Genomic DNA, 27,584 nt, shown 5'->3' with positions numbered 1-27,584 from the left:
TCTTTGCAATTTTGACACCACCTTCATCGTTCCGCTTCAGCGACTAGAACTTCGCCATCACTTTATAAGAAATATCTAGTTTTGAAAAATTCTATATTAATCTCTAAAAAAATAAGACAAATATTTGTATTAAAAGCTGGAGATCATTGATTTCAGTAAGTTATGGCTTTTTTTAGTGTAAGCATATATATATTTTTCTAAAACAAGTATCAGTAAGTGTCCTGGGTGTTAGTTCATATTTTCTGTTTCCAGCAATGTTCAGTATTGTATGTGCTTTGCACCTCAGAAGTGAGTCTGCCAAGGCACTTAGAGAATGTAAGCAAGTCTTTTAGGGACTTCATGAGAATGGGCTACCACTGACACAACACAAGAACCCATCCACCAGCAGAGTCAATCCCCCAACCAAGCACGTTTCCTTTATAAACACTCAGCACCTGCTAAAATTCCACATGAATAACAACAATTAAAAAAAAAAAAAAAAAAAAAAGGCTATTTACCACGTGTCACTAACAGATAAAAGTTTTCCCCTAATAAAAGCACAGAAAGTAGATCTTGGCTGTCATTAGTAACAGCACAGGTTTTCGTTTTGTTTTTTAAAAAAAAAAAAAAAACAAATGAACAAAAAACAAATACCACACGCTTGCTTAAAGAAACAAGTGACTTCAAGAAATCCTCTTCCTTTTATCTGTCCTTAGAGGTGAGTTTTTCAATCAGTTCTTGAAGTGGTGCAAGTTCTCTTCGATCAATAAGGTTGAATTCCTGTAACAAGGATGCGGAGAAAGACATACATACAGAGTTTTATGTCTGTGCAGCTCAGGTGAGAAGTCTTATTCAGACAGAAGCTACTCAGTAGTAGGCTCTTTGAGTCCAGGCTTAGCCACTACGGCATTTTCTGCCCATCTGCCGTTAGCTGAATAGCAGCGTTCGACTGCCTGAAGCTTTTTCCCCCACTTAAAGGAAGGAAACATAAGATGATGCTCTTTTTTTTATACGGGGAGGGATGTAGCTTTGAAGCAAGCACACTCTTTTTCAATTTAGCTTCAGATGCCCTCCTTCCTCTTTCTTTTGTTAGGAATTACTGTTCTATTGAGTTATTTGGTAGGGAACACTTTTCAGTATTCAGTTTTGCAGCAAACGAATACTTCGCTGAAAGCTTTACCATTCCTTGAATGCTTCTAACAGTAAACACATACATAAAAATGGAGTAAGACGCTATCTTAGGGTCCTCAAGGTGCTGACTCTCCTACAAACACACCAGCTGTTCAGAAACTGAAGGGGCATTACTCCGATCATTACTTTTTCCAGACTATAATTGTAACCATAATGCTCCTGCCACACCTACCTGAACAAAAAATATAAAGTGCTTGAAAGAAGTGTTAAGGTGTGCCTCTTCCTGTAGCTGGATCACTGGATCGAAGTGCTGGTGATAAATGTGAGCATAAACTCTGAAGAGACGCTTTAAAATTGTCTTTGCCACTGACATGAAATTCTTTGGGAATGGTACACCTAGAAATAAGAAAACAGATGGCTTATTTTCAAATGCCCATGCCACGTTCATGTATTTTGAAAGCCATTATAACCCAACCCTATCTCTTGCACAAGAAGGGCTGTTCCGTTTCACTCAGCAATTCCGTCTGTAAATCACACAGTGTACTTAGGCTGAAGCACGACGCCAAGCTCAGTGAAAGACCCGAGGGGAGGTTTCCCTTCCTTCAGTAGACCGGTGGCTCATGAACTTTTTCCAAGACAAATCTGACTACTTTTCTATGCTGAACCCTCCTAGCTTCAGCTTCCAGCTACTAAACCTGGTTATGCCTCAGTACAGTTCCCTGAAGAGCCTTCTCTGACCGAGAATCTTCCTCCCTTCTGGTAGCATTCAGATACCCAAACGCAGGTATCTAATGCGCTTGTAGATGCCCTCTCAGTACCTGCCCGGCCTCTGACTGCCAATGCAGAAAAGGGCAAGTCTCCCGCAGGCTCCGAGTCTCGCCAATGGCTCTGCACACGTGTCCAAGACACCACACGGTGCTCCAAGGGACACCAGATACCTTTGTGTAGGTAACTGAAACCACCTTGGGTATCAGCCATCGAGTTTTACACTTCTCTTGGCTGAAGTGAAACCAGAAATAGGCTCTCCTCCACCTGTCTCGTGCCCAGCAGAAAGACTCCTGTTTCCATCCTGCTCATCACCATCCCTTAGGCAGAGGCTACCGCTTTCTTAACTGCCTGCTGAAGTACTCTGAAACACGCTCCTTTCAGTCATTTCAGTGAAAATGACCCAGGACAAGAAAAACCAGTTTCAACAGCAGATCTTTGTCAGTGCACAAGTTTTATTAAAACTGGTTAGGAAACAGCAACCGGCTTACTGGGAGCAATAGTCTCTTTAGTTGACACATCCGCAGACTGGGGGGAAAAAAAAAAAAGTATCAACCATCTAAAAAGATTAAACCTGTCTAGCTTCTCACCACGTAGCACTTTTGCCAGTCAGCTTAGTTCTTTTGCAGTCTTTCCAATTGCTGAAGTCCTGTCTGAAGGCCAGAGGTCCAAGCTGGATGCTGTAGGCCAATCATGGTCCCACCAATGCTGTAAAACCCTAGCAATTAAATTTTCATACTCCTACTTAAGCTTGCCCTGCTTACATGTACATCACATTTCCTTCACTGGCTGCTGCACCGCATGGGAAGTTCATATTTAGTTGGTTATCCATTGTGGCCTTTCAGTCTCTTTCTGAATCGCTACCTTTCAAAAATACATCCTATTAAAAAAAAAAAGTAGTCTTCAGCAAAGTATACGCTGTAGTTAAAGAAAGATCAAGTCCTGATGTAGTCTTCTGAACACAACTTTAACATTAAACTGTAACTATTTAATATCATCCCTATTAGCAGCGGACTTCTACCCCAGCTCTGAACTCTACCCTGAAACACTAAAACGAATGCCATAGCATGCAAAGAAACCATGCTCACGTCTACTGAGCAGGGAAGATTTAGCTTTTTGTCACTTCTTCCCAAACTAACCAGCCTTCTCTGCATATCTGCTTAACTGGAAGTAAAAACAAATGCCACTTGATGCTGACAGGTGGCCCTGTCTCTCTGAAGAGGCTTATTGAAAATGTATCAAATGCTTCAGAAACTATTCACAAAAATCAAAGCAATTAAGAGGTCTCCCTTCCTTTTCCCCACAATGGGTCATAAGCCTACGAGTAGTGGTGTACTGGAACACTGCCAATTAGGAGCTTTAGAACAAATAGTCCTTCGTGCCTCTAGAAGCAGAGTTTTCTTCTTGTTACCGTTTTCCGAACCGGTGGTCATTCATTATTTTCCTCCTGCTTTTCTGAAAGAAACCTCTTAAAAACATACATCTTTCATCTTCACTTGACAAGAAAAAAGATCATTAACTTAGGATCAAAGATGCAATTCAGCTTCTTTGGAGGTAAGGCCTAGGAGAAGTTCCTCATGAGGACCAAACATGTTTCCTGCATCAAAAAGCTGCCAGTTTGTACCAATTACTGGTCATAAGGTTTTGAGACCCTCTGTCTTATTTCTAAGGAAACAACCCACTGTTCAAAATGAAAAAACATCAGATTTGATCACCACAGTCAGTTATTAAATAGAAACAGTAATTCCTGCATTCAGAATTCTGATAGATGATTTATAGTCTATATATAAAGTATCTATACAAAGAAAGATACTTTATTAGTAGTATTAACACATAGATTAGAGTTCATGTATTACCATACAAATTTTATATATATAAAAGTACTTTTATCTCTTAAGATAATGTAACCTTTTAAAGTTGTCCTACTCATCAGTCATTTAGGAGACCTTTTAATGCTATAAGACTTGAAGATTCCCGTACAACTGTAATCCAAATACATTGTTCAACGTTACTTATTTACTTTACCTATTTTAGAAGGAAATAGCGTTTCATCATCCAGCTGATCCTGGACCCAAGTCATCAGGTAATCAATGTACTTTGGTGCAGAGCACTTAATTGGTTTCTTTATGTTTGTCCCATCTGCCCAGTGGTACTCATATCTGGGTTGGGACGACAACAACAAGACATTTCTTAACACAAGTGAATCATTCATATCAAGGCCTGGAAGGTTGCTCTTCCTGTTCCGCTCCCCACATCCTCCCACAGCCCTTCCTTGAAACTAAGGTCCAAACGCTCCCGAGTCATCTGCGGCTGCTCTGTACCCAGTCTCCCCACTGCAATCCTGCTTTAACTGGACTCTCTTCTGCAGTCTGTGAAGGCCTTCAAAAACTTCATCCTCTATAGCACAACTCATTCACCCTCTGTTGCAGCACTCCTGCCAAAATGCACACGGCAGCCTGGGGTCAATCCTGCATCCCTGTACATCAAAAGGTGCTGTAGGAGTAGGTTTCCAAACCCTGAAAGGCCGATAGCTACTTATTCTTTTTTAAAGCTTTCCCCCCCCCCCCCAAAAAAAAGAAAAACGTTACAGCCTGTTGAAGTGAAACATCAAAAAGTTACATCACATTCTCACACAAATAAAAGCTAAGCTCTAGGGTTCAAATCAGTGAAGGCACTTGACTGATATCCGATGTGAAATTTCACCCCATCAGCCCTAGCAATGGGCTTCTCTTCAGCTCCACTGACAAAGAAGTACTGCAAGGCAAGTGGCAACGCTCAACGTCTGCAGCAGCTGCCAGCCAGACACATCAGACCCCTAAAATTCATGGCATTTCTTTACATTTGAAAATATTCTTATAGATTTTGCATAACTGAAGACCCAACTACATTGGCTCTTGCCAGAGATCCCAAATTATGATTGTATTAGAGACACGGAACAGATTCAGAGGTAGGTTAACGCCAAGGAACACTATTACACAACTGGAAGCTGGTATGAAGTGCCTTTCAGCTAACAGTGAGAAGAAAGCTTCTAGACTAAACAGTCCTCCTTAGAAAAGGTTCTATCTGAAGGTCTAGTGCTACCATGCAGCGCACCAAGATGCGGAAAAATCTCAGTTTCCAGTTATACCACTGACCCGCTTGATAGTTGCAGGCCAGTAACTGTCTTTTAGCTTAATTTTTCCATCTGCAGATAAGGTGATATCACACCTTTACACGCCACTGACATGACTATGGAATAGGAAAACGTGTGCTCTTTTTATCCTTTTCCATTCACAGAGCTAGTAATGTTGACATCTTTTATGTAGCACATTTAATGAGTAGATTCCAGTGTCATTGATTTTACAGTGATCATTTTAACTTTGGGAATTTCAAAAGCCATGGAAAAATGTATTAAACAGCATCCATTTACGTGCCCAACAGGACACAAACAAGTCCTCATGAAATTAGAATGGAACAGATATTTTGACTGGCTTGGGGAATGCAACTGACACAAGTCCAGACACAGAAGATGGCCGATCTTGGGAACACATAGCTTAAAAAAAACCAAACATGTTTAACATTGGGAGTCTGACAATACCAGCTTTCAAATGAACCACAGTGTTTCTTTCTAGGTCTTGCTAAGTACAAATGCATGTATCTTAATATTCCTTGCCAATCCGTAACATCTGAGCAGTTTCTTCTCATCAGCACAGAGCTGTGCATAGCCCTCTCTTTTAGATCTGAGCACAGCATCATCTCCCACGTCGGTTTTAAATCAGCCAGCCTTACTCAGCCAACCGGCACTGCTGCGGAACGGCTATCCGTGGGGCGAGCTTGCTGCCAAGCCAGAAGCGAAAAGGACTGCTGAGCTCTGCAGCTCTGAAATCCTCCCAGAGAAACAAATGAACAATGATTCAGGCTAGCTGCAACACTCCTCTTTTAAAAACATAAAATTTTAAAAAACAAACAAACAAAACAAAACATACAAGGACAGTGATGTCAGCTCAGTCATGCTTTTACAGGAAACATACCCACTTCACCTACAAGTTTTATTTTGGTTCTTTTTAAAAGAATTAAAAGAGATGTTACTAATGGTTAATATTTCTTCTTTTCATGGACGATAGCGTGCTCAATTTGATTCGTACTTCTTAGTACAGTAGTAGCATACAACAACATCTGGGCTGCAACCACCACTATTTAAACTTTCTCTTGCTATCTCCAATTAGTATTGTGCGGACACTGGAGAAGGTCTTCTATTTTAAAGATCATACGCATCATTTTATGCAAAGCTTAACTGTATCTGATAAATCTGGCTTCTAATTTTGTTTAACAAATTCAGCTTTGTCAGAATAGTAACTGGGAGAACATTTTCACAATAAACAAATTTTACGAGTGATCATGAGCGTGCTGCTCACAATGGTATAAAAAGATCCCATTTTTATAATGGCAACAAATCAGAGGGTCTGAAAGCATTTTAAAATTGTATCTCAAAACACATGCAAAAATTCCATACACGCTGAATGGACCACAACGTGTCTGGATTTCCGAAAAATCAGTAATCCTCACCACCCGGAATTACCCCAATACTGAGATTTAAGTGGTATTAACATAGGACAAATATCAACATTTGGCTGAGGTGGCAGGTTCAGTCTGGAGACAGAGTAAGACAACCAACTAAATTACATGCTAAACATCTCATCCAAATAACATATATCCATAAGAAGCCTCCCTCCTTCCCCACCCCCCAACACTATGGGTTAATTCTGCATTTTTTAGAGGAAGGAATGCCATAGAATGACCCTTTAACTAACACAGCTCTCAAGAAACAGCAGATATATCCGGACAAAAAATAAAGTCATACAAAGAATCTGAAAGTATTCTGGCAAACACCCCATGCTCCTCGCATGGGCGTAATGTTCACGGTTGGTTGTTCCTAGGCTGTCAAAAGGCTTGGGGTTCGGACGGGAGGGGAAAATGAACTCTTCCTACAAGGTTAAATACATCACTGAAAACAAATCAAGAATCCTAGCCCAATTTCTTAAACAAAAAAAGAAAACCAAACACACACAAAAAATTCCCACATATTAGAATCATTTGAACTGCTACGGGAAATGAAGGGTAAAAAAAAAAAAAAAAAAAAAAAAAAAATCACATTTCTAGCTCAAGCTTGAGAGCAAACACCTACAGCTCTGGTGACAGAAACAAATTAACCTTACGGTGATAGGCAGTTCCTCTACAGAAAATAAATTTTTAGAAACGTCTAGTTTAGTAGAGGTTTTTAAGGGCAAAACAATATGTGAAGGATAGAGCAAGAAATACAGAGTTCACTTTAGCAAATGCAGGGGAAAAGCTAAGTATCCCTAATGACTCTGGTAGAATTCTCTCATACTAATAAACACAAGTTATTTGCCATCTATAAACAGAATACCCAACTATGCTTCTCACACTAGAAAATATCCCTAAGTATAAACAATCATAGGACCAGCTCCTCTACTCCACAGTTACATGTATATGGCCTTAAAAAACCCCCAAAACCACACAAAAAAAACCAAAAAAACCCACCAACCCCCCACAAAACAAAAACCAGCTTGACTAAAATTAAAGCTGTTACCTTGTCCAACAGCGATAAGATGCAGTGGCTCAGGAATGCCCTTTGAAAGATTCTCGGATGTTTATTTGGACCCATCATCTCTAAAGCTCAGCAAAACCCTATTACATTAAGACTGCTGAAAAATACTTATTCTGTTTTGTCCCTCAGTTATCAAGTGACACAGGCGCACAGTGGAGCGTCACAAAAAGGCAAAAGGATTGATATTGCTAAGAGACACAGGGCATTTCAAAGACCTGATTACATGATTTATTCATTTTTTTGCTGCAGACACAGTGGGCAGAAGGCAGCATGTGAACATTCAATTACACCGTACTACGTCCATGTAGGATTTATGGGAGCTGTCCACTTTGGAGTGCCCAGCCATTCTGTTTTGAACATATGAAGACAGAAGCACGGCGCACCAACAAACCTCAGGAAAATCAGAATGATCTCATTAAGAGTGAGCTTAGTGTACTCGCACAAATGCCTAAAGATGGATTTTAGAGGTCCGGTTCAGACATCCAGCTTTGAAAAATGCAGTAGCCATGTCCCTCCTTTGTGCTCCTATTGAAAACTTACAACCAGGGAGGAAAATAAAGACAATATCCCTCACCTAGTGCTGGTTAGTAAACGTATTACTTCTATGCAGGTTCTTAACTTATTATCATGCCTGTTGCACTGATGGTGATACTGCAACTGATACAGAATAGCAAGAAGTGATATCCAGCTAGGGTTTGTTTGGGTGTAAGAAATGGTTGGTCTTTGGTGAAGTGAAAAGAATGGAACATTACCATGAGTAATCATACATTCTGGAACAAATTAAACCAATACTTTTTTTCAAATTGTTAGACAATGAGCTGTACAGCAGGAGAGGGAGATCTGTTCTTGATCTTTAAGTCAATCCTTAACTAACTCAAGGTACTAACACCCTGACAAAAGCTAAGTCAGCAATCCTTCCAACAAAGCCAAGTCCAGAAGAAATTAAAGTGGTCCCCCAGCACACAAAAATTTAACTGCCTCAGCTAAGCCCTTCTGTTAAGATTGCTACCAAAAAGAACCAGCGGGCCGGAGAAGTAGCCATACAGGCCCAAGCATCTGCTTAAAGGTAGCCCTTTAGAGAAGATAACCCTCCCTGTGTCAAAAGTAAAACACAAAAACCCAGACATGAAGCTAGGTGGCCTGTCTGTTGCCAAGGGTCTTTTTTTTTTTTTTTTTTTTTTTTTTTCCTTTTAAAAGGGTTTTAAAGACGAAACACCAGTATCAGGTAGTGGATACAGGAAACACCACACTTCTGCTCTGGTCACCCTCTCACTTAAAACATCTGGTTTAATTTTTCCATAGACTGCTACAAGTTTGTCAGTCGTGCTATGAAAATTTTGACTGAGCCACAATGAGTTCTAAACAGCTACCTAGGTATGCACCAGCACCTTACAACCCTTTTTTAATATTATCGACCCTAAACACTTTTTCAGCGGGAACGCAAAAATCAGACTTTAGAGCCATAGAACGCTTGCTGCTTTTGGTTCTCTCCAGCTACTCACGCTGCCTAACCTGTTTCAAATGACCTTATGTAAGCTATTTCAGCTAAGTCATACTCTTTTGTCTGAAATAGATGAGGTGCATGCAATACTGGTGGTAGCTCAGCCATGGATGTGAGCTGACAGCAACCTTCAGCCTCAAAGCACTAATGAGCACCTAAGACTCAATGCCTCTTCAACTAATATAGCTTGAGCTAGAAGAGAACAGGAAACAGAGATAAGAAACAGGGGAAAAAAAAAAAAGTGTAAATATCAGTGCTTTTCACGCTGACAGGTTTTCCAGCAATACTTCCCTGGAAAAAATTTTGCAGGCCAGCTTTTAAGTGAAAGAAAGCCACACTCCCTCAAACTGAAGAACACTGTATATGCTCCGCTGCCGGTCACCGCCAGCCTCACAACTGACTCGTTCCTGCGCCTGCCTGGCCTCGGCCCCTCACGTGCAGACACGCTTCTGATCCTTTCACAAAACCCATCCCTGAGCGCAGGCGGGGGCTGCAGAGTTTGGGGAATGCCCTCCCAGCAGCACCCTTTTGCGTGTCCTCAGCTCTCCACCACACTGGCTAGCAATTCGTGGCTTCAGACAATAACAACAAATGTCATTATAAAGGAGGAGGAAGTGGAGGAGAGGATTGTTTTTCTTTACTGTTTATTTAAGATTTTACAGTAATTTTAAAGGAAGCAGTGCCTTCCCTCACCACTCGCTTAGAAATGCGGGTATTTTCCTCTTTGGAAGACACTAAGCAGCGGGAGAGCAAGAAAAAACATGTCTGTACAACAGCATAAGCAAGAATCATAGAAGTGAAACTTAACTGAGGGACAGGGTAGGGGATTCTTATCCAGACTACTAAAAACGGTAGCCAAGTTTATTTCTACAATACCTACTCAAACGCCTAAAAGAAAGATTTTGGTAAGCCCTAATTGAACGCTTGCATATAAAAACTTCAAATCTTAATTTAAGAAGCCCTCACTAACATTTCAGAAAAAAAAAAAGGGAAAAAATAGTTTTGATAATTCACTTCCCAGTGATAGTTCACTTCCCAGGCTAAAGAAAAACAAACAAACAAAAAACCCAACAAAAACCAGCCAACCAAAAAACCACCCCAAAAAACCACCTTTCTGTTCCCCACTCCCTTAACGGAGGTTCAATTTTTTTTTCCCTCCACAGGTAACAAGAGAAGACATCCTTCCCACCCACACAAGTTACCTTATCTTTGGCACTCAACTGAGCTAGTCTCAAGTTTTCAAATGCAAAATGACCTCAAAAATTGCACACTCTCAACAATGCGTACAAAATAATCTTACTTTGGGCCAGCAGACATCACGGGGCAGCTCTCCTCTGTGCAGAAGTCCGTAATGGTTCCATAAAGCATATTGATCTGGTTGAAGAAGTCGACAGCTGTAAAGCATTCAAACCATCCATTAACACTCGGCAGCGTACGGCAACACAAGCTTCCCACAGCCTTAACTGTAAAGCGCACACCGCTGAAGAGGGTCCTGGAATATTTTTTGTGAAAAAACTTCATTGTTACTGCTTTTTAAGATGTATTATAAAGGAGATGCAGAAGGCAACCACCAACTTTCTAGAACAGCCTCTGGCAATAACTATTTAATTGTTCACTGCAGCAAAATCTTCATTTGAAAGAAGAAAAGGGAAAGAGAAAGCTGAGTTATTTCCTTTTCCGAAAGTTTGGTGCATTTTATTAGAATCCTCAATTCTACTGGCAAGTCTGGAATAAAACAAAGATTTTTTCCAACTAGAGAGAGCTGTCACTCATGAGGTGACACTGACTGCCCTCAGGCTTGGTATTCCAAAAGACTACCTTTTCAAAGAACATTACGTAGAATCACAGAATGGTTTGGGTTGGAAGGGACCTTAAAGACCATCTAGTTCCAACCCCCCCTGCCATGGACAGGAACACCTTCCACTAGACCAGGTTGCTCAAAGCCTCATCCAACCTGGCCTTGAACACTTCCAGGGAGGGGGCATCCACAACCTCTCCAGGCAACCTGTTCCAGTGCCTCACCACCCTCACAGTAAAGAATTTCTTCCTTATATCCAATCTAAATCTACCCTCTTTTAGTTATGGTCAAACACTACCTGTATGGGAGGTGGGTACAGAAGTCATGACATCGGAATAGTTACAGTGCCAAGCAACTTCTGTTCCTTAGAGTATCAATTCATTACCACAAATCAGTATTTAGTCCACAATGTTTCCTCGTTATAAACTATCCTTGGAGTTTTTTTCCTGAGTGGTTATTGCTGAAGTTTCGTTACATGTTTGGGAAAGCAGTTCTCTCGGCCAAAACTTTTTTTTTTTTAACGGTCTACAGTTGAATTACTGCAATAAAAGACCAAAAGTTAGCATATCTAAATATTCCCATAGTTCTTACTACCTTAAATAGGTGTTTGACTACTTAGAACTCTCTGAAAGCACAGCTATTCTTCAATAACCTAACAGCAGTTTCTGTTTTTAGGAACTGTGGTCACTGTAATCAGTTAATAAAATCCACTTCATCTCCCCTCAATGAATGGCCCCCCTTGCATCTGTTGGGGAGCACAGCACATTACCAAGCTATCAATATGTAAGTTTATCTTTTCAAAACGTCTTTCAGATAATGGATGTCATGAGTACAAATTGAAAGGTGACCAATATTAAGCAGTAGGAAATAAAATTTTAAGTAGGCTGGGTTAAATTCTTACAACTAAGTGCATGACGTAGTTCTAGAATAACAGTTTTACTACATATTCCTGTCTCCCTTATCCTGCAACAGTTAATGTAAATTCTGTTTCTGGATGAACCCAAGTAATAGAAGCATACAGGAACTTAAGACTTGTGGGACTAGCTTTGGTGTCCTTATTCATCCATTTTTATGCATGGATGAAATTCAGTAATCATATAAAAACCCAAATCAAGCGTGGTGGAGTTCAACTCCTTCTACTTAACTGCAGTGCTTTGCAAATTTAACTATTCCACCGACACACGCGTACCCTGAAAGGAACCCTATAGAACATATAAATAGATTTAATGCCCCAGTGCCCAGTCCAGGTTACATTGCTTCTACTGCTAAGAGCATTGGGCCTGCCCCCTCTGACAACAGGAGTCTTCACAGCTAGAAACTTCATTTATGAATCACGTCTGCAGAGCCAGTCCTCAGGCTGAGAAACCAGTGTGCAGTCTGTCTGGGCTCAGCATCACTTAAAACTTACTTTACTTCAGTGCTGCCTGTGTTATGCCTGCAATTCAATGTGCCAGTGACAAACTGTTTCTTTATTGAGACAGATTTCAGGAATACTCAAATAAAACCCTTCATCAGCAGTACTGACAGTCTAGTCATGTCACCAAATAGCCATGCGTCATTCAATTTAGTGCCATGCCAAAGAGAAGCCAGCACGTCACTTGGTAGCCTACCCAAATTGGTGTTCCTTGCTTCACGCTATTACAGAGATACACAGTTTTGCTGTAATGAAATGGAGATTGACATCCTAAATATAAGCACGAGCAGATACCACGTACTGTGAAAGTAACTGACGGCTGAAGGAAAGGGAGGGTTAAATGCTGCAGCTCTCCTCACTGATTTTTCCAGAGAATAAACATCAAAGATTACACGAACATCATGGCAGCAAGTTACAGCTACTGTTCAGCAGATGCAGGATACGAGCTACAACTGTGTCAGGCAACTTCCAAGGTATCAAAAAAGGGAAGCAAATAAGAACTGGTATGGCATGCACCTAGCACAGCTCATCTCCAGCAACAAAATCTTCCCCCCCCCGGCCCCCGCACAGCAAAAGTGGAAAACAGCAAAACAACATTGGGAAAGGTTGATAAAAAAGTTACAGAGGACCAGAAGAACTCCTAAAGCTTGTTTGGGCAGGGGGAGGAGGCAGTTAACACCGAAGGCAGCAAGAAGTGGTTATATACAGCTCTTGTTTCTTAAGCGTACACAGGAACTGTTAATTAAGTTTCCATTCCCTGCTCCCAGTAGAAACCACAGCCCAATGTTTGCTTCAAGGCAAGCATGTTCAAAAAACCCACACAGACTTCGACAAGATGACTGATTATTGCGAATCCCACACTTGCAAGTCTCAAAAGGCCATGAGACACACCACCCAGCCACCAAAGCCAGCAGCGTGTGACAAACAAGAAACATGCAAGAATCTCCCTTCCAACATGTGTAAAGCTGTACAGTGTCTCTGCATATTTTCATTTCCTCTTTTTACTCAATGTTCTTAAGTTTTGAGAGCTTAGATTATTTTTTCCAAGTGTTTTTCTACTCAAAGAAGTGCACACTGTCTGGTGTTCTATTACAAAGATATGGGCAATATGTACTTCTGAAATTATTTTTTAGTATTTTCAAATCAAGGAGATGTCAAATGAAACTCAAACTGATTATACACTTCTCACCTTTTTTTATTTTGAAAAATCTACGCGTACATCAACTCATTACCATAAGACATCAGTAAGGCTAAGAGTTGAGCAAGAAGAAGAAGAGCAGAGCACATTTGTTCTTGTGCTTTCATTACTGCGAAGGGCAAAAGCAATCACATGAAGTCACACATTTTATTTCCTTATTAGATATCTCAATCAACAGAAGGGGCTCACAGCTACCATTAACTGGTACTAGGCGTGGTAGAGGGGATGCTGTAAATGAAGGGAGCACGTAATCAGTTAGTCACTTCTAGACAAAAAATTAAACATTAAAAACCCACTTTGCTGCAGGAGAGAGCAGCATCAAAGAGGACCGTTTCATTACAGAATGTAGCTGTTACCAAAAGGCAGCTCCCACTCCTTGTCAAGTGCTTCGCTGCCTTTTGCCATCCAGCTAATTTAACAGTTAAGTCATTTGGGAAGGGAAAAACACCGCTGCCACACAGGAAAGAAGAAACATGGAGTGGAGGAACCACCAAAAGGGAAGGATGCCAGCAATATATGAAGCATCTTTAGTAATGCTTACTCATAAAAATGGGCTGCCTTTTTTTCTAGACAGTTTTGCAATACAGTGTGAATAAACTTTCATAAAGAATGGCATCAGCAATTTCAACATTCCCCGGAAGCAGTGGCAAGTCTTATACCAGAGCAATGTGTGGCTAATTAAGAACCAGAAAGTTGAAGTCAGTATGACAGTTTCACTTCCTAAACATGTCAAAGAGCAAGAAGAAATAGACAGAACCACATAAACAATTAGAAGACATTTATCTTCAGCATAATTTATACTGCGCTGCAGTGCACAATCAATACCATACAAATCACGGAAGCACGCCAAGCCAAAAAACACAAAAGACGACGAAATACCCAGACAGGGCACAGAGTCTATGGCAGCCAAAACTCTGCGTGGGCTACGGAGCATGAGAGGACTTGGGTTAATCCATTCTTTAAGAGCAGAAGGCAGGCAGCAAATTCATGCAGCAGGGAGAGGAAGGAGGAGGAAACATGGTCAAGCCATCAGAAAACACTAATTTGGGCATCATTGTTTGGCCTGACCTAGCATGAAAGCAGAGAGTTAGGACAAACAGCTTTAGAGGAAGTTAAAATAATGACATCAGAGACTTACCAGAGCAAAGGCTCACAACTTGGTAGAAACAAAAGGAACTAACTTTAGGAAAATTGCAACGATCGTTCTCTGGGTTTGTTACAGGCAAAAGGAAAGCCAGGCCATACACGTGACTGCAGTCTTTAGCATCCTTTAAATCCGGCCCTCACACTTAACTAAATGAAGGTTTTATGCTTAGCATATAGAGGCTTGACTATACCATTGGGTAACAACCCTAGCTGAACAGGAGCTAGATTAAACATAGATGGCACTGACAGGCTACTTTCTAAAAACAGCAGTGACATTTCTACTTCAGCACTTGTTTGTGATCAAGTGCTCAGACTTTAACCACTAAGAATAAGAATTATTTTGCTAACAGGAACATATTTTTGGCACAAGGAGATTAAGGAGTTTTTGTCTCGATGACACGCTCTGCATCTGTCAACTCTAAATGATACGCAATTCCCCTCTCCCAACCGCAGCCGAGTGGTGCATGCAGGACAGAAGAGCCTACCCCACTAGAAAGGGGTACACAGTTGTCCTCCCACAAGCGTCAGCCCACATTCAACAACTCCCCCCTTATGAAAAAAAAGCTAGCCGACTTACTGTTAACTGCAACCCATTCATTTAAGTCTTCACCCTCTGGCAGCATAACGGCCATCCGGAGATTACCGCTTCCAAGCGTGGCTTCGGCATGTTTTAGCAGCTCGTACTGGTGGGACCCCTCTGGAATATTCTTCTTTGGTTTGAAGGTTTTGGAAGAGCGACTACCGCTGCGAAAGGGAGAGGAAATATTTAGAGAACTTGTGGAAAGGGGAGGGAAAAAGAAAGGCGCGGACAAGTCACGTATAAGCACAGGATTAGCATTAAATACCTTCCCCACTCCCATATTTTCATGTCAAAAAAGGATATTTAACAAAAACTGGGATGCCAGAGTAACAGGCGCTTTGACTTGTTGTTTTAAACAATTAAATGATTCTCCACTACCCTGCCTTCTCATCTGCTCACCCTACTGTTAAGCCAGCCGGACAAATGGGAACGCTCACGCTCCCTTCCCTCTCTCAGCAAATTGGATCATGGGCAAGACGAGACCAAAAATATTTTCTTCCCCAGAATTTGGACAGCCACCTATCAAGGATAGCAGCCCAGACAAATAGAAACCTTCTTTACTCTTAACAGTCACAAAGCCTGTCACGTTAATTAAAGATACTATTTATTTAACAGAAAAACTCACGTCCTTTTTCTAACACCCACCTTCATGGACACGAAATGTCATCACATCTGCACAAGCGTAATAAGGAGGCAGGGACAGCCTGTTCAGACTCTTGTCTTTTCTAGTCAGGTATGATGTGTTAAATAGTTACTATTAATTACTCAAAAACAAGCTGCCGTTATTTAGGAAAGCATACTTTCTGCAGGCCTAGCTGCTTCAGAATATTATCTTAGCTACCAACATAACATAACTTTTCCAGTATCTGGTATTGTTTAGGAACTTAGTTTTTAAAATACAGTTGCTCAAAAATACACAAACACTTTAGCTGAAGACCGATACAATTCCACATTTTCCACAAGCTTTCTACATCATTTTCCCCTGGTTTCACAGCATACAGACCTTTCAGTCCAGCAGTTAGGCAAGAAATAAGGACGACAACTTTTACAACTTTCATATAAATCATATTCTTACCTACAACGTTGTTTGAAAAACACGCACTGACTTCGAAAAAAGTTTAGACATTTGAATTTTAAATGATGGCAGTGAGCCTGGGTGGCACGTTAACCCCCAACATGTCAGAAACAGGATGGGTAAAATTAAATATTTGCAGAAAAGTGCCAAATGAGCCAGTACTTGTGAATGTTTTAGTGTATGAGCTGAGAAAAAGATTTATGTCAGAAAAGGAAACCTGAGCTCTGAATTCCAACAAAAGCAAGTGGAAAGATGTGAAACCCAGACAGCAGAATTTTCATTACAAATATTATCCAGTTCTCATTTCTTTATATAAAAGACTTTGCCAATTTTTCACCATCTCTCCACAGGACCAAACAGACATTTTTGTTAGCGGGGCATAAGGGTCCTCCCCAGCTCACTAAATATTTAAACTGCACATCTGAACATGCAAGGGTTGTAGCTTATCTTTGGGGCAATGCTAGTGTAGCTACACCGTCACACAGAAGCACTCTAAGAAACTTAATTCTGCATCTCGTTTTCCCCACCACGCCACACTACAGCCATCAACAGAAAATTAACGAAGATGACGACTCGTTTCTACAATCCTGAAGACCAACAGCTCTAGCAGAGACACAGTTCGCACCAAAGAACACAACAAAAATTGTTCTTTCCAAAACGCATCATGACGGGTGATCGAGAACATGTCATTTGCCAAGCATATGACAAAACTGCCTAACGGTTCATTAAGACCTGAACAAGAGCAACGGAAGAAGAAAACATATTGAAACTGGAGATAAATAATGAGTTCCCCAAATTCTTTTGGGCAGACAACAACATCTTTGCAGGTGCATGTTTGGGTATTGAACAGATCCCACAAGTCCGGCTGGTTAGAGATTTAGGTGGTCCCGGTCCTACTTGGACTCTCCCTCGCTACAAAGGAGCAGCAGCGTCCTCCCCCTCCCGTAGGCCTCCGGAGTAATCCTACTTTCTAACCCTCGTAAAGAAGCACTTGGCTGGGCTAACAGGGATCGTGGGATGATACGGTTGAACAGACCATGTACATTCACACAGACACCAGAACAATACTAATGCAGTTAGCTACTAAACGCGACTAAGAGCCAGAAGTAGGAAAAGGAAACATATGGCTCCCATATGTTCTGTTACAGGACACTTCTAACATGCACCCAGTCATCTGCATTTCACCCTAAGCAAGGATACCAGATTCAAATCTTAAATGAAATAATTGCGTCCCAGTGGGAGTGAGAAGCTTTTGCGGCTCAGGGAGTTCCCTCCACCTCCCACCCCTCCAGCCACCTGCATTTGCTGCCAGGCCAGGTTCAAACAAACTCTGAAGAAAAACCAACTGAAAAAACCCCACCAAACAAAAACCAGATCTTTTAACTGACTACTTAGGAGACCCAAGTTTTTTTCTACAGGAACATATCCACTTTATAGCCACTATGCCAACACGGGGTAAAAATACAACTTAAAACCTCTGGCAATCGCTTTGGTGTACGGCTGCACGGACAAGGCTGATGCAAGGTCATATTCACAACCACTGAAGAGCAAGAGAAACTGGTATCGTTATCTTTCCATGCGTGTCAGTGTAAGCAGAAGAAAAACCAGCACATGCTAAACACAAGCACAGCACTTCCTAAGTTGCTCACAAGATTTTGTTCTCGCTCCATCATAACTAGACGATGAGGGAAACCAACACCAAATACTTTCATGAAAAGCAAACCAAAGGTTTCCACAGACTTACCACCACTCCAAAGCTCAGGTCACTCGTTCATCATAAATGACGGAGGAAAACAAGAGATTCCTTCCCCCCCCGACACCTCCCACTGCTTACAGAGAATCCCCAATTCCTAAAACTTAAGTCCTCCTTTCACCACGTTTCAAAACCTAAAGCACATCAGCTTCTCTTTCGCAATATTGTCATTTTCATACAACGATGAAGACTGAAAAACTTAACTGCTGTAACTGATCTGGTGCAGTTGCTCGAGGCAAGATCTACATGCTCATTATAGAGACTACTACTGGGTGTGCGGAGCTCCCCCGGAGCATGATGAGGAAAGCTCTATGCAGACAAGGGGAGCACTTACCAAGAGGATTCAGATCACCAAGGGCAGTACCCCACTTACAGCTTCAGCAGAAGATCTTTGTTCGGGAGAAGATGGTATGGAAACATACGGAGCGGTAACTGGAAAAAGGTTATGAAATAACCAAACCAAGAAACTGTTTGGATTTCAGCAAAAAGGGTAAACCAACAGAAGGGATGAGGGTTCGAGAACAAGGCACAAGGAAAGTATGGTGAAGGAACTCCCTAAATAGTTTATTTTGAGAAAACTCTGGGTAGGAATTCACAGACCATAAGCTTGCCAGATGACAAACCAAGTCAACTGTTGAATACCCAGCAGAGATCTTCTATGGTCAAGGAAGCAGAGAATGCACAACTCACTGGAAAATCATTAGGTATCACTTAATCCCTGCTAGCCCCTTCCCAGAAACAGGGAGTTTCTTCCCATAAACTGGCAAAAGCTGTAACAACAAAATACACAATGATTTGGTCTCATCAACTATTCTAAATAAGCCATTCCATATTTGCCTCCACTACCTTTCTGATCACTACTTCTCAAATTCAGTACAGCCATCCTAAGACAGCAGGAAATGGTCTCACACAAAAGGCAGGCAGGCATCCAAAAGGAAAAGTAATTAGGACAAATGCAGGCTGCTAGTTGTCGCGTGCTATGGAAATATCTGCAATTTTGGCAATGAATTATCAGAATTCCATGCATTAATGCAGTTCACCATATGTGAAGCCAGTTAACTGCATGCACGGTCATACATTCCTTGATACAAACAAAAGTTCAGGGACTCAGCCACCTAGTACAGCTTCTCTAAGCCAAAACCCTTATAGGACACGTTTGCTCTTGGGAAGCCTAGTTGTAAATGTCGCTGCAAACATTACTTCAACTACCTTATTCATTCAGAAGCTCTCCTGTTATTTAACCAAAAAACATCCTCATTGATTTATGTCTTAGCACCATCAGTTAACTACCCCTTCAAATAGTTACCTTCCTACGTAATCCCGCTTCCTCCCTAAACCCTGACCACAGCAGCATCTTACTCCTGCTATCCTACATTATGATTCCCAACACTGAGCTGAAGGCATCTTAAAAAACCAAAACAAATAAATAATAAATTCTTTTTTCCCTATTACGTCAATCTGTTACCCGTGACAGATTTAGAAAGTCTTCTTGTTCCAGGTCTATTTCCTCAACTCCTTGAGCATTCCGTGAAAAAAGTAACTTACTTTAAAGTGAGTTCTGTCTGGTGGTTAACAATACACACAGTAACAGATGTCTTGATCAAGCATGACATTTTATTTTCACCTACATTCCATAATAGAATTAGCTATATCTGTGAGCCACTTCTCCCGAGATTTTAAAATGCTCCGAGCTAGTAGGCAGCACCTGCCTTTCCCTGTTACGAGTCTCTGAAGTCTCCTTCAGTTTCGAAATTTCACATTAATGCAGAAGTGAAAGGGGACAGAAAAACCCTCAGAAATGCCACACTGAAGATCCCATCTTCCTTGGACATAAAAAGGTCACGAAACGGGGAACACGTTGCATCATCCCCACTATTTGTCACAACCAATTTCTAGTCTTCCAAGAAGTGCCTTCTCAAAAAATTCTTGCGATTCCAAGGACGTTTTGCTCCCTCCACTCCCACATCCAACATTTCTAGCAAATTATGCCCTTCTATTTTTATAGGTAAGTACAGCTACAGCAGCGCCAGATGCAGTTCGACCTAGCACTAAATCAGGCGATGTGTTTTAAGCAATTGACTCACTGAGCCGGGATGAGTCTGGAAGCCTGGCTAGGAAGCCACACCTCCGAGCCACAAGAAGCGCTTCCCACTGTCAGAAGCCCACACGCCGCTTGGCCTCACAAAGACGTCACAACTTGCTTGTAAGCAAGAAGACAAAATTTCCTCCAAAGCTGTAATTTTATCTAGTCATCTGCTGACAGGGAGGGTTTTTAATGATGCGGATTCTGCAGGCTGTTCTGACTTAGGTTAGCAAGATGATGTTTCCAGAAGAAAGGAAAATTTTCAGGCATCCTGCTTACGCCACGCTTACCAAGCTGCTTCAACAGCCCACTTCAGCTTCAAACGCAGCACTGGCAGATCTTTTACGATCAAAGCAGCTAAATATCCAGCTAAACTCTTGATACACGTCTTGTTAACTGCAGGAGAGGAGCCACTTAAACCTTCGCACTCCTAAGAGAAGCCCTTTGGTTGGCCTGGCTTAGACCTCCTCACAGCCAACTATTTGTGCACCGGAGTCCTTCAATGGAGCTTTTTATCTGTTTCTATGAAGTCTGCTGCATATCCAGGGAAACTTGAATTAAACCAGAAAAGTTTAGGCTCCTTATACATAAAACTTAAGACTTCACAGCTTGTTCTTACCACAGAACTAACCTCAAGCTCTTACCTACTGTTGTGTCTAACATGGCTCAAACTGACAAGCAAAAAACCTTGCCCTGAATCTAGCGTGCTTCGCAATCAAACATACGGATGCAGATCGAAGCCCAAATCCTGCCTCTACTCAGGCTGCCAACCTATCCATTTTGCAGCAGCACCACAACCTAAACCACTGCAATACTGACAGTGCTCCAAAGTCTTCCTCAAATTCCTCTCGAGTGAACAAAACCAGACCAAGTTATCCCATAATTCACTAACAATTCATTACAGCATCTTAAACTAATGCAGTACTTATAAAGGATGCGATTACTATGCCATCGGCAAAATGGAGGAGATGCCACCCTGGAGAAGATGTGAGAATCTGAAAACCTTTTTATTTCCCTGCACACCTACCTGCACTTCACATACCAAACAGACGTGTTTTACAAGAAATTAAGATTTTATTTTAAAATACCACAAGCATTCAACTTCCATGGAAAGTACAGAGAGCACTGCTCCTCCAATCTGTTTCAGGCTACCCGTAGGCTCAAGAACACAGTGCTGCAATTACCATAAATCATTTCATACAGGGCTCATCAGTGGAGTGTTGTACCCAACACTGGAAAGGACAGAAACTTGCCCTGGGGAAAAATAAATAGAAAACGCTGCAGTGGCACCATTTTCAGGATACACCTGCCACCTGTATTCTTCTAACTGGTATATAATGCTGAGGCCATGGGATATCATCTTTCTTTCTTTCTTTCCTTGGGGGAACATAGAACTAACTAACTTCTGCAAGTATAGCTACACCACCCAGCATCTCCCAAAAAGCGTTCACCACCATGGCCCAACTGAAATAAGCCCTTCAAAACATTTGAAAGTGCTCAAGAGATTCTGAAAAAGCCAAACTCAAGACAGTACACAGAATGTTTACCTGGGGCATGGAAACTCTTCATATTTCAACTCCTGCTTTTTCATCTTCAAAGGCCTTTGCAAGCATTAATTAATCCTCACAAAGTATCTTTGAAGTAGGCATCATTAGCGTCTTGTTACACACAGGGAAACTGAGGCAGCGAGTCATTGCCAAAGGCCAACAAGTAAATTTATCAGAGAAGTCCCCAAGTTTCAGTTCTGTACCTCCTTGTCTCCCTTCTCCTGCTGTGCCTCTTTTTAAACCCCGACACACAGAAACACCGTAAGGCGAGAACCAAATTCCAGAAAAGCAAACATTTCAAGCCTTCAAACAATAATATGGGGCTTCAAGTGATAACATTCTGCTAAAAACAGACACATCAAAGTATGATCATGTTATTTTCCAATAGCCAACACGTCAACATAGAAATTAAAGTAAAAGCTCAAGCTACTTTTTGGAAATCAAATCAATAGTTGCAGCATTTAAACGCATCTTCCCTGTGACAATCACAGCATCAGAAGGATAGCAGGTAAAATTAAGTTGTACTTGTTCAAAATTTGCACTGACAAGGTTTAACTTGAGCATTTCTATTTATAAAACAGAATAGTCACAACATTTCTGTTCTGAAGAGAGACGGTGTGTGAGCCAGGCATTACTTTCTTCAGCTCTTACAATACCAAAAAGTCAATTATTTTCCAGTCAAATTCCCACTCATTAAAATAAGCCTGTCTCAGTCAGTTCACTTTGGATTTGTTACCTCCAAATTAATGTAAGAATTCAGGAAGCAAGCATTCCACAACCTTGTGTTCCTTTGACGTACCACCATGCAGCAGGTATAAAGCCAAAGAGAGTAACCACCAACTTAGGACAGAGAAAGACGGCCAAGGAAACTTCAATCCCATGCTCAGAGGTTACAGGTGCAATGGGCCAGAGAAACAAACGCTTCTGCCAGGCTCTGGGGCAGGATGAGAAACCCAGAGCCCAATTCAAGAGCTATAGACAATTTTGCAAATGCTGTTCTGCTCCCCGATATTACTTCCCACGAAGATGACTATGAGACCCTTTGAACAGAGCGGGCTAATGGTTTGAAAGGAGACATGGTGCTATCAGTCCAGCCAACTCGAATTCAGAAGAGTGAAGGGCTCCAGGACAGTACAATACTGGGTTACAACTCAGCATTGAGAGGTATTTGAAGGCTGTCGAACACAGTCCGAGAGTTAAAAGCCAGCAAGCATACAGGTAAGCCGAGACTCTTAAGTGCACACGCTGATAGCTCTCACCCTGAAAAATGTCCCTCTGTGTAAATTCCTCAGATACAGTCACTGTATTATTCTGAACGCTAATAAAAGCAACACGCTTCTAAAGAGCACGCCCATCTAACAAAAATAACTTCCACAAACATTAAGCTGTAAAAAGCATAGTTCTCTTTGCATGGAGGGAAACACAGGCTCTGCCAAGGTCACCAAGCAAATCAAAGCAGCCCGTCTGGGAAACAGTTAAGAGCTGCCAACTCCTTACACAACATAGCTGCTCTCTCAAAAGGTAAGGCAGTGGTTAGAAAGCAATCCCGGGCCCAGGGTTTTTGTTTTGCTTTGTTTCCTTATTGGTTTTTTTTAAGGAAGAATCAGTTGCACTGTCTTGAAAACTTTCCATAGGCACATGGTCGTTCCTATAGAAACAGAATACATGTTGTTTATTGTTTATACACTCCATTGTAGGAAACAGTAACTGAAAATACTTAGATCAGTGGCACACAGCTGAAGTTTCCCAGTGCAGCTAGTCTGAGATATAAGAATAACCTAAATGGTCTACTACACCTACAGTAAGTCACTGAAATTAGAAACATGAAAGTTAAAAATGGGGAAAGTACGGGTGCCTAAGAAATGGTTCTTCCCAAAGCTAACACTGCACTTGGTAACCAAGAGGACTCCACTTTATAAGGAATGTCTTTGTGTGATTAACTCACCTATTGCCTGCCCAAGCCACAGCCAGTCGCCAAGGCTACAAAAGACCGGTGCCACGCTTTATAATCCAAGGAGTCGGAGCCAAGTTACTTCTTCCCAGATTTCAGCATGCTCCTTCCGCAGCACTGTCATTAGGAAACCTGTGTGGAGCATCTTCAGGAATAAGTACTCGATTCTGCCTAAGTAACAGTTAGGCTTCCAGACCTTTGTGTGCAAATCCATCCCCGTCGTGTTCCCACAGTAGCTCCTGCTCGCTCCGAAACAGGATCGCTTCCTACAGGATCGCTTCCTATCCTGAACTGTCCTTTCAGATGCCTGACCCCCTGTAGCAAGGAAGGGAGCTTGCTTTCCAGCTTCCAGTGACAGGCTCTCCCCACTCGCAGACTGGCGAGGAGGCCCGGCCGCACCTTGCCCTTGGCCAGGCGCCCGGCTGTGGGTCGGGGAGAGCGGCTCCAGCTCCTGCCCGGGCCCAAGGCCTCTCCGGGGGAGGCAGGCAGGCCCTGCTCCGCTCAGGTCCCCGTCCTTGCACGGTGAAGCTGCCCACGGCAGCCGCTTCCCCGCAGATCTCTACGGTGGGGTTTTTTTTTTTTGGCCCAGAAGCCCCAGGTCTTTGAGAGCTGAGCAGCTTACCAAGAAATTCAGATTTAGAAATATATCAATAAATCCCAAGGTAACAGATACAAAACGCAACCTTCCACAAAAGGCAGGGGGTCCTTTCAGAAGAGAAAGGAAGGAAAAAGCTTAGTTTCAAACACCATTTTTTAAAGTATTGAATGCCACACTTAAAAAAAAAAAAGCCACCAGCAAACATGAATCAAAAAGTTTCCTCATCTGAAAAAAAAAACCAAACCAACTATCACAAACCAGGGGAATTTAAAACAATGTCCTTATCTTTCAGCACATGGAACTGACAATGATGGCAATATAACACAGGTTATTCCTAAAAGAAGAGCTTCTTCAGATGTCTGGAAAGGGAATAAATACAAATGCAGACTAAACCCCAAATCTCACTTTTTTCTTTTCAGTGACAGAGTTATCCATCCTTCCTCAGCCCACCCTTTTTCTTTGCTACACCATGGAGTAAGTTCAATTTTCTGCAGGCTTTTCAACCTGAGCATGCTTCTCAAGGGGTATAGTGACCGTTATCATTACAACTCATTTGAAATAGCACCTCCTTCTACGAAAGTACTGACGGTGAAATAGGCGTTTTTATGAGATTTTTAATCCTCTACCCATCAAGGTGGGGACTAAAATCTGGCTTCCCCTTCTCAGAAAAACAGCTGTCTTCATAGACTGAACTTCATCACAGGATGGTACGAGAGGAGGCAGATGATGAAACCATCATCTCATCAATAGCTCTTAAAAAATACAGGTATCATTATACACAAGACTCTACATGTTAGAAGAGCAGAAGTTAATCAGATGATTCACATCCAGTAAGGAGAAAGTTATTTAAGGTAGCCTTAAGGAATGGTTTTGCTTTTGCTTGTCCCAACCATCATCACCCAGTGTTGAAAGCTGTCATAACACGTACCCATCCACATTCTTAAAATACATTTTCTTTCTCCTATACATACACATTTTAGTCAGTGAAATCAAGCAAATGCGGGAGTCGTCCAGCAGAAGTCAGATGCTCTTACGTGCACCAGAACACAGCTGAAGACAAACTGTTGCTGGCTGAGCTATGACAAGGGGACAGGTGACCGGCCCTTGGAAACCTGCCCTTTAACTCTTCCCTCTGACACATGCCCTCGCTTGCCCTGCAGCGGCACACTTGGTGCCAAATCCACAAAGATGTTAGGTGGCCACAGACCGTTTTCTAGCCGAGCCAGGCACCTACATGCTCCTCCACGTCTCTCCGCCTCCGTTTTTCCGTCTGCGAGCTCAGAATGTGCCTGTAAACAAGGGGGAGGTGTTATGCTACAACGCTCATGTCTACTACAACCCCACCCGTGTAGGTGGCAATGGTGTTCCTGCTGTTTACCCAGTTGGATGCAACCCTTCTCCCAAGTAATCACAATTCCTAAGGCAAGGAACAAGCAAGCGTCCAGAACACCGTCCCATAACCAGGAAATTATCATCAGTTTGTTATGCTCGCGCACAAAATAAATTCCCTTGTTTCATTTACAACATGTTCGTTTAATACACTTTCATCTCCTGGAAAATCCTCAAAATAAACAAAGCAAGTCACGGTTGCCCTCACTGAATACTACCAGAGCTCCGTCTGTGCACTCCAAAACACAATTAAACTAATTCCCAGAGCAGCCAACAGTTGCGGAAGTGACTCAACTTCTCAAGCATTGTCCTCTGTAGGACTAACAGCAGTGCTGGGCAATGCAAGGAGAGGGACAGGCCAGAGACACAAAAAGAAGTACGCAAGAGTATCCATCAGACAAAGATGAAAAAAGAAAGTAGTACACATTCAGCCAAGCACGCCTGATTGACTTGCAGAAACAAGCAGGCAGACATGCAGACAGCAGAGGAACTGGAACATGTCCGTGGTATAAAATCTGCAGCCTCCCAAAAGGCTCACTCTGCATGTTTTATGAATGTCACTGCACTGCTGCTCCCAAGTTTCTCCACGGACTTTTTCAAAAGTGCCAAACATCACATGAAACAAATTTTCACGCCAATTTGCGAGGAAGAGGCTTTTAGCAGAGACCCAAGTATCTCCGCATGTTCTCCTCTGACATCCATTTGAAATCCTGTTACATGAGAGAAATCAAGATTATCCAGAATGTTTTGCTGCACGCTCCCAGGTATCCACCGACTACCTTGAGGCAAACGCAACGCTGTGTTCACTCACAAAATTTCTGTCTCATTACAAACAGAAATTAGATTTTTAAGAAGGCTGAGGACTGGTCTTGGCTGTTTTGTTGGGTTCTTTCAATCAGATCGAGGTTCCTCGGCTATTTTAATGCTAACATTTACTGTGTACATACACACACACACATCATGGAACTGTAGGGCATAATCAAAACTAGATTTATTTCAGCAGATTCTAATATCCTAATATTCACGTACTACTTCTTTAAAAGAGCAGGCTACTAGCAGCTTTGAAGAAGGTAAACACAAGTATTCCTTCCTCTCCAACTGCTTTGTTTTTTCCTATGGATCACTGAGATGGAGTTCAATATCTTTACCATTTCAGTCACTAATTAAGCTCTCTGCAAACTAAATAGCACTATTTTCTCACTAATGTTCCCCTCTTTTGTCAGGAAACCCTTATTTCTGTCAATTAGCATTAGCTCACTTAAAAAGGAGAGCACAGCATGAATTCAAACAGAAGTTAGAACTTCACCCAGTTACGCTTCAAAGTTTAGTTTCCACCAAGGTTCAAACCTCGGTTTACTGCATGAACGTACCTAATAAATCATTCAGTAGACATAGCTACACTTCTTTTGTAAAACCTACCCTTTCACATACATAAAACTTGGCACTAAAAAGCCATATGAACACTTATTTCTGCTGTACATGAGTATATGGCGCATTTTCCTTTGAAGAAAGAGGACTCAATCAAGCTGTAAATAGTCGACTACTGAAAGAAGCTGAAAGGCTGCTGAAAAGGATGCCGTAAGTACCCTGCAGCAAGGGCTGCTGTAGGAGAACTCAGGCCACAGAGAATGCAGTTCTGCCCCGTGGCAAGCAAGTTCAGAAACAAATTCAAATGCCTGTGACAGAAGATTATGTAACGTTTGTTGACAAAAGTATACCTATGCGCTCCGTACCCATCGAAAGCCGCAGAAAGACTCAACCCTGTGAAGTCTGCAGTCCAAACCCTCTCAGACGGTCTCCCTCTAATTTGTTATATGCATCATGAAGACACAGACCCAAGAGCAAATGCGGGAAGAAGAACACTTGCGTATTTTTGAGAAATTCTTAAAACCTGTCACTCGGATGTTTCCAAGAAAATGTTATGTTTTAAAGGAAAATAATTACACAGAGGGAAAATGCTTGGCAACACATGTGGGAGTGAGGATGACACAGCACATGTTATGCAGACGCATGGAACATGAAAAGCAATATTAGACAACTCAAACGTCATGTAGAACATAAGGGAACG

The 27,584-nt window shown here is 41.9% G+C and overlaps 1 protein-coding gene across 3 annotated transcripts in view; it reads right to left on the bottom strand.

Moving 5' to 3' along the window:
• Window positions 1–493: 493 nt before the first annotated feature.
• The window catches only part of MOB1B (MOB kinase activator 1B), a 37,573-nt gene continuing 10,482 nt past the window's right edge, over window positions 494–27,584 (bottom strand). The window contains exons 1-6 of one of the 3 annotated variants that reach the window (XM_050895274.1): window positions 21,579–21,624; window positions 15,118–15,284; window positions 10,285–10,378; window positions 3,901–4,034; window positions 1,343–1,506; window positions 494–759 (exon numbers count right to left, since the gene is read on the bottom strand). In XM_050895274.1, the coding sequence (XP_050751231.1) occupies window positions 682–759; window positions 1,343–1,506; window positions 3,901–4,034; window positions 10,285–10,378; window positions 15,118–15,284; window positions 21,579–21,622 (681 nt within the window). In that variant the 5' untranslated portion in view covers window positions 21,623–21,624 and the 3' untranslated portion in view covers window positions 494–681. Of the gene's footprint in view, window positions 760–1,342; window positions 1,507–3,900; window positions 4,035–10,284; window positions 10,379–15,117; window positions 15,285–16,226; window positions 16,247–21,578; window positions 21,625–27,584 lie in introns of those variants that run through there. The other 2 variants (XM_050895277.1, XM_050895276.1) reach the window with 2 other exon arrangements.

Source organism: Gymnogyps californianus, chromosome 4 (assembly GCF_018139145.2).
Source record: "Gymnogyps californianus isolate 813 chromosome 4, ASM1813914v2, whole genome shotgun sequence".
Lineage (NCBI taxonomy): Eukaryota > Metazoa > Chordata > Aves > Accipitriformes > Cathartidae > Gymnogyps > Gymnogyps californianus.
Note: the sequence above shows the minus strand (reverse complement) of the source record. Positions and strands in the feature narration are given on the sequence as shown.